Source organism: Physella acuta, unplaced genomic scaffold, assembly GCF_028476545.2.
Source record: "Physella acuta isolate Inbredline_101_S28 unplaced genomic scaffold, ASM2847654v3 ptg000180l, whole genome shotgun sequence".
NCBI classification, from domain to species: Eukaryota; Metazoa; Mollusca; class Gastropoda; family Physidae; genus Physella; species Physella acuta.
Genome location: NW_026731699.1, coordinates 94,908 through 102,421, shown reverse-complemented (window position 1 = coordinate 102,421; position 7,514 = coordinate 94,908). Strand labels below are relative to the sequence as shown.

Genomic DNA, 7,514 nt, shown 5'->3' with positions numbered 1-7,514 from the left:
TACAATATATAACATACATTACATTGATATCAACTTCCAGCCTCTGAGACGCCTAATTATGAACAAGCGCTATATAACTTTGGTTATATTGTCTTTGGTTATTGTAATGATGAGCTTATATTCCTGTGCCTGTATAGATTTATTTACATTGTGTGTAATTTCTCTAACTTTACTAGTCCGCTCAGCACTATCGCAATCCACCCAACGGATGAGTTGTTTTGTTAGAAATGTACTCTCTACTCTCCTGAATCATTTTGTTTTCATTCAATAACAGTCTGAACTTTCCGAATATAAAAGAATACGCCTGTAATTATAAGGGCGGAGGAATAATTACCGGATCGTAATTAATGAGGAAAGTAGCAGCCCATAGTTAATGTTTAGCACAACATAAACATGCATTATTTTTTTTTAACATTTTAAAGTCACTTGGTTGAAACTTAACACGTGTGGGGTACATGAAATTGGTTTTTTTTTAATTCTATAATAAATCCTGCTAATTATTTTAGCACAGTTTGTTCTAAATAACACGCATTTATGTGTGGTTCAGAATTTAATAGAAAAATGTTGTAACACCTAAGAGATTTGATGTACACAATAATTATTTGTCATTGTCGTTTTCTTCAAAAGTAATGACAAAATGTTTATGAAAAAATACAATATTTGAAAAAGAAAAAGGAGTTCCATGTGATTTTTGTCATCATGCTACATGATTTAAAATAAGTATTGTAAGCCTACTTGCTAAATTAAAATTGTGGGTTTCTAGCTGTCCGAATAGCTTTCTTGTTTGTTTATGTCGCTTGTCTGTTTTGCTGTCCCTAAGTTTAGGGCAGGGGTCGGCAACCTGCGGCTCGCGAGCCGCATGTGGCTCTTTTGATTAGAGGATGCGACTCGCCCGTTCCATAATAATTATATTATTTAATTTTCATAACTCATAAAAATATATTTTTTTTTAATATATATATGGTATTTACTGAAACTAGTTGTTACAATGATAATCAACTATGTATATAAAAATTGGTAAAGTAAAAATAAGAAATAAGGTAAAACCAAACCCAAAAAACACGTGGAGGTAGGGCCGACGGCCCCAACGCCGCGTGCGACACCACCAGCTGAGCTCAGTGCTGGAAGAGTGCGAGAATTTCTTTGTTGCATCCCCTTTTAAGCATTAAAATTGGCGGTGTGTCATGTGGACAATGTAGCCAACTAAAGGGGAGCCTGCGAGGGGGACGAAGCATAAGAATGTACGTAGCTGTTGAGGGAGGGGGGGGGGGAGTAATAGAGCAGGTAGAGGGTGGTGGAAGAATGAAAAGGAGCTAGCCTAAACGGTTTTACCGTCACAGGGGGGAGATGTTGGAGGGGGGAGATTACGTAGTTAAGTATTATTTATTTATTTATTTATTTATTTATTTAAATACTTTTATTTGCAATTAAAACAAGTACATCAACATATTTACATGATGTCATGTATTTGATTATAAAAAATTGCAAAGGATGACAGTAAAAGGGGTGGAGGTCAAAAGAAAGTGTCAGAAGTCTGGGTGGGGAGAGGAAAGGAAATTTTTCAGAGAGGGTCAATGGGACAGTGAAGCATTTTCTATGTAGGGAAACAACTTAAGTTGACTAGTTGAAAGGGTGTTGTAGTGGTCGCATTGAGTTTTCAAAAGGTTGCAGTGTGAAAGATGAGGGGAAAGAGACAAGATTTAGAACTTTAAATAAGTTCTGGATATTGATGTTGCGGTGGGTGGTGGGGTCGTTGGAACAGTTAAAGGGATTGTGGGGTTATCATGTCTGAGGGTAAAGTGGATAGAGGGGGAGAGAGGAGGGGGTAGATTTTTTTTAATTTTTATTTTTATTAATTCAATTGTTTTAAATATTTAAATCAGTAATAATAATATATTTGATAGATTTTACATAGCATCAAAGACATGAACAATGAACATCAATTGCATATATAATAATCAAAGGGAAAAAATAAAATGGCATAAGAACTAGATTAAAATAAGGTGTGCAAACTAGGTTTCTCTTCACTGCTTAGTTTAGTGTGCTGCGGAGTCAAAAGTTCACACTGTAGCCACCCATGGACAGAAATAGAAACGACTGTGGGAGAAGTGTCTCTGTAATCACGTACTGACCTATCATTCCAAAACTTTCCATGACATAAAATTGACCCTTGGCAATGAGGGCACGCTACCTTGAAATGTCCGCCAGTCCGGTTGAGTGGGGGGGGGGGGGGGGGGAAATGTGTGTGTGTTGGGGTGGGGGGGGGGTTGAGATGGGTATCTCTTTCTACCATTCAGGTTGTGCATTTTAAAACCTGGGAAACAGAAGACTGTTCTAATGTTAATTTACTTGGGGGCTGATCGAGTGATGTTTGGCTTGAGACTGTCTAAATTATAAATTAAAATTAATACTTTATTTATTTCTTTCCTGTATATTTCTTTTTTTTCTCAGTTAAGTGAGAGTTCCCAGTCTATGTCTTAGCTTTGCTTGAAATATTTCTTTTAACTCGATGTCCGTGTATTTTGTGAAAAAATATCTGACTTTATTCCTAATTTGCCATATAGTCGATCTATAAATAGCCGTTGCTACTAGTCTGTTTTCGTCTTCTGTTCTTTGTCTAGTCGTGTTAATTAAATTAAGTGTGATTGCTTTATTTGTTGTGGCTGTTTGATTGGTGGTGTTTAATATTTTCGCAAGTGTTTGCTTTGTTTTCTGTACTAATATACAATCTAAATAAATGTGTTTCTCAGTTTCTTGTATATTTTGTTTACACGTTTGACATGTTATTTTAACATTTTGATTTGACTTTGTATTTCGTGAAACTGGAGTTGTGTTAAAAATCAGTCTGTATGCTACTTCCCTTTCTTTTGGTGTAATGTTCATAAAAATATTTTTTTTTCTCTAGCCACAAAATTTTTATTCGTTATCAACATTAAGGGTTTGTTTTCCCTTAAATTCAGCACAAGGAACATGTGTCGCTAGGGTGTACAGTCTGTGATTTGAATCCTCATCTTCATTGCGCATGCGTGCAAGACAAATAAGTACCCTGTGAGGAACATGTCTAATGCCCTGGGACCAGATGTGCTTGTTCAGGTGAATATAAATTCTAACATCAGGGATACCCATCATTCTCTCAGCAAACTTGTGGATCTCCTTGATAGCTCTAGGTGCCCCCTTCTTAAATCCTACGCCATGTACTCTCTTGTGCATATGAATAGTACATTCCTTGGTAATTACTTCATTTGTAACTGCCTTCTTTTTTTCACGCTGTTTTCTGGGAGGAGCCATTGTCAGCCCTAAAAAATATTTTAATCTTAACGCGCCAAAAAAAAAGTACAACTTAGTATAATGAAAGCAATGGATTATTACTTAAATTAACGATTTTGAAAGATTATGAAAATATAAGGTTGTAAAAACGACTACTTCGATGACGGCTTTAGTCATAAAAATATTTTTTTTTATATATTTTTATTAAATTGTTTACTATTTTGGGGACTTTTCTAAGTCATAAAAATATTTTTTTTTTAGAAACAAATGTTTTAATGACAAATTTGCATCATAACAGCTAAAATGTGTTGATAGAAATAAATAGTTGTAAAAATTTTGGATGATATTAGTGCTCAGCGTAGCAAAATAGCCAAAAAGTTTTCTAACAAAGTTCTATAAATTAGACTAGGTCTTTATACAGATTAATCAACTTCTTGAATGGTTGGTCCACTGCCTCCTGTACCTTGGGATGCTCCATGACCAGCACCTGCAGCACTAGTGAAGTCGGGCATGCCACCAGCACCTCCCATTTTTTGATACAATTTGGTGATGATTGGATTACAAACTCCTTCGATTTCTTTTTGTTTATGCTCAAATTCTTCTTGATCAGCCAACTGATTTGCATCAAGCCAGTGAATGATCTCATTGCACTTGTCAATAATAATTTTCTTGTCATCTGCACTGATCTTGTCCTTCAATTTTTCATCCTCAACAGTTGACTTCATATGGAATGAGTAAGTTTCCAAAGCATTCTTGGCTGAAATGCGAGTTTTCTGTTTTTCATCCTCATTCTTGTATTTTTCAGCATCGTTAACCATTCTTTCAATTTCCTCTTTGGACAGACGACCTTTGTCATTGGTGATGGTAATTTTGTTTTCTTTGCCAGTGCTCTTGTCAGCAGCAGATACATTTAGAATACCGTTGGCATCAATGTCAAAAGTGACTTCAATCTGGGGCACACCACGTGGTGCTGGTGGAATACCTGTCAGTTCAAATTTGCCGAGTAAGTTGTTATCCTTTGTCATTGCACGTTCACCTTCATAAACCTGAATTAGCACACCAGGTTGGTTATCTGAATAAGTAGTGAATGTCTGAGTCTGTTTTGTAGGAATAGTGGTGTTTCTCTTGATAAGTGCTGTCATCACACCTCCTGCAGTTTCAATACCAAGTGACAAAGGAGCAACATCCAACAACAGAAGATCCTGCACCTCTTCAGATTTGTCACCATGTAGAATAGCAGCCTGTACAGCTGCGCCATATGCAACTGCTTCATCTGGATTAATGCTCTTGTTCAGTTCCTTGCCATTGAAGAAATCTTGCAATAGTTTCTGGATCTTTGGAATACGAGTTGATCCTCCAACAAGCACAATTTCATGAATCTGAGCTTTATCAAGTTTAGCATCGCGCAATGATTTTTCTACAGGTTCCAAGGTGCCACGGAATAGATCAGCATTCAACTCCTCAAAGCGAGCACGGGTGATACTGGTGTAGAAATCAATACCCTCAAACAGAGAGTCTATTTCAATGTTAGCCTGAGTAGATGATGATAAAGTTCTCTTAGCCCTCTCACAAGCTGTTCTTAGACGACGTACTGCACGCTTGTTTTCACTAATATCCTTCTTGTGTTTTCTCTTAAATTCCTGAATGAAGTGATTGACCATTCTGTTGTCAAAATCTTCACCACCTAAATGAGTGTCACCAGCTGTGGACTTGACCTCAAAAATGCCATCCTCAATAGTAAGAATAGAAACATCAAAGGTGCCACCTCCAAGGTCAAAAAATGAGTACATTGCGTTCACCGCCAACCTTCTTGTCAAGACCATAGGCAATGGCAGCAGCTGTTGGCTCATTGATTATTCTAAGTACATTGAGACCAGAAATAGTTCCAGCATCTTTGGTAGCTTGACGTTGAGAGTCATTGAAATAGGCTGGTACAGTAACAACAGCATCTGTGACAGTCTTTCCTAAATATGCCTCAGCAGTTTCCTTCATCTTTGTAAGAACCATTGAGGATATTTCTTCAGGGAAGAAAGTTTTGTTTTCACCCTTGTGTCGACCCTGATCTTAGGCTTGCCTGCTTCATTTAATACTGTAAATGGCCAATGTTTCATGTCGGAAGCTACAGTTGGGTCATCAAAACGACGTCCTATCAATCTTTTGGCATCGAATACAGTATTTTCTGGGTTCATGGCTACCTGGTTCTTTGCAGCATCACCTATAAGACGTTCATTGTCTGTAAAAGCAACATAACTTGGAGTTGTTCTGTTGCCCTGGTCTTTAGCAATGATTTCAACTTTGCCATGTTGAAATACACCCACGCAGGAGTATGTGGTTCCCAAATCAATACCAACAGCAGGTGCTTTACTCATTTTGTATGTGTAATAGAGGTCTATATCAGCATCAACGAGAAATAATCACCCGGCTAGACTCGCACAGTAATTCAGATTTGTTAATAGAGAGGAATATTATAGACTGGAACGCCTGTCTTTTTAAACTTTCATCCCTAATAAGTAAAGTAACTGTTTTGCTTTTAAATATTACTACTTTTTTTAGTTTTAGACTAAAATAATGATAATCCAACTATTATTTTTTTTAAATGTAGTTTATACTTCTGTGATTATTATATGCATAAATGTATAAACATGAAACTGTTCTATAAATGATATTATCAAGTCTTTTTGTTGATTTCATCTGTTGTGTTATGAGTTATTTCCCTTAGCTATTAAATTAGTTGATACCCAAGGGAGGTAATTCAATGTATTTGCACCCACATATCACCAATCAAATTACTCGCGGGCATGTGTTATCCGCCTACTAATCGTCTGGACTTGTAAACACAACAATAAAACTGTGTTGGTACAACATAAAATGATCGCTTGTTGTCTACTATGACGAAAGAAACTCAGCTCAAAGAAAACGTCTACATTAAGGTATAAGAATACATTGGGGGTCTAGTACTTAAACGTTCATACTATGTTTGAGAAAGCAAGTTAGATTAGTTTATTACTTGTATTTTTAATTGTACTTAATTATTGTTTACGTCTATTCAAATAACAAGTTGATTCCGTATCAGGTCATATAAATGGTAATTTTCTTGATTTCATAGTCGATCTTAGAGCCTACAGCTAATGTTTTAGTGTGAAATGTAACAGGTCATAAAGATGGTCTTTAAGCTCACGGTATAGCTGTTTGAATAGTCGGTCATATAGTCAGTCATACAGGCTGTGTGTAATGTCAGTCAGATTTTCAGTCATATAGCTGGTTATACAATAGCTTTCATTTGAACCTAAAATCTTCCACCTTAACCTAAAATCTTCCACTTCAACCTAAAATCTTCCCCTTTAACCTAAAATCTTCCACCTTAACCTAAAATCTTCCACCTTAACCTAAAATCTTCCACTTTAACATTTAAGCCCGCAACAAGCATACAATATACATGTCCAAATTTCTCATGACTATATTTAAAAGAACTTGCAAATTATATTTGATACATCGACATATCTAATTGAATGTAGTATATTATAGCTATTACAAAGGTATACAAGATTATACTGGCAAATATATATATATATATATATATATATATATATATATATATATATATATATATATATATATATATAATCTTCAAAACAAAGTCGAATAAGGGATGAGATAAATTATAATATTCCGTTCATGATTGATTGCTTGAATGGTTGTTAGATACTTTACTATTACTTCTGATAACATATGTTTATCAGTTTTTCTCGCACCTATAAAAAACATCAAGTTTTGCGGACCTTTGATTCTCCTACTTAAAACGATGTATAGATTTCTGCGTCCCATTAGTGCGGATGTTTCTATCTATGAGGTCATTTGGTGCTTGGGAATGGGCCAGGCCGCCGGCAGGTCTTGCAGTACTTATCTGTGTTCCAGTCGCTAATAGAAATCCATCGATGTTCGATTTTTGTTGTTTGTGTGCTTGGTTTGCGAGACCTGTAGTGAAAGTTAAAACAGCGGCCCCCAGGACACGAACTGAATGTGCTAATTGGGGTTATTTTGTTGTATGGAAGATTCGTAACTCGAAGCATGTTCTACTGAAAAGCTCCGTTAGTTGAAAAAAAGTGTACACCTTTTCAGAAGTAAAAAAAAATTCTCCGAAATTAACTCTCAGTAGACTGAAATTTGTTAATTATATTTTTATTATACTGGTCTATCTTGACCATAAATACATGTCTTTGGTCATTAGTAGGTAATTAAATTTTTAG

At 35.8% G+C, this 7,514-nt stretch overlaps 2 protein-coding genes across 2 annotated transcripts; both read right to left on the bottom strand.

Moving 5' to 3' along the window:
• Window positions 1–2,896: 2,896 nt before the first annotated feature.
• Window positions 2,897–3,291, bottom strand: LOC131936564 (large ribosomal subunit protein eL31-like). The gene has a single exon (XM_059293605.1). The coding sequence runs from the start codon at window positions 3,286–3,288 to the stop codon at window positions 2,917–2,919; it is 372 nt and encodes a 123-aa protein (XP_059149588.1). The 5' UTR covers window positions 3,289–3,291; the 3' UTR covers window positions 2,897–2,916.
• A 225-nt stretch (window positions 3,292–3,516) lies between these two features.
• Window positions 3,517–5,713, bottom strand: LOC131936561 (heat shock 70 kDa protein cognate 4-like). Its single transcript, XM_059293599.1, is given in 3 exon segments — window positions 3,517–5,045; window positions 5,047–5,318; window positions 5,321–5,713. Coding segments are annotated over 3 exon segments (1,944 nt in total). The 5' UTR covers window positions 5,637–5,713; the 3' UTR covers window positions 3,517–3,689.
• Between the last annotated feature and the right edge of the window lie 1,801 nt (window positions 5,714–7,514).

Excerpts from the sequence above, each read along its gene's own strand:
- LOC131936564 (XM_059293605.1), bottom strand. The coding sequence starts at position 3,288 with ATGGCTCCTCCCAGAAAACAGCGTGAAAAAAAGAAGGCAGTTACAAAT.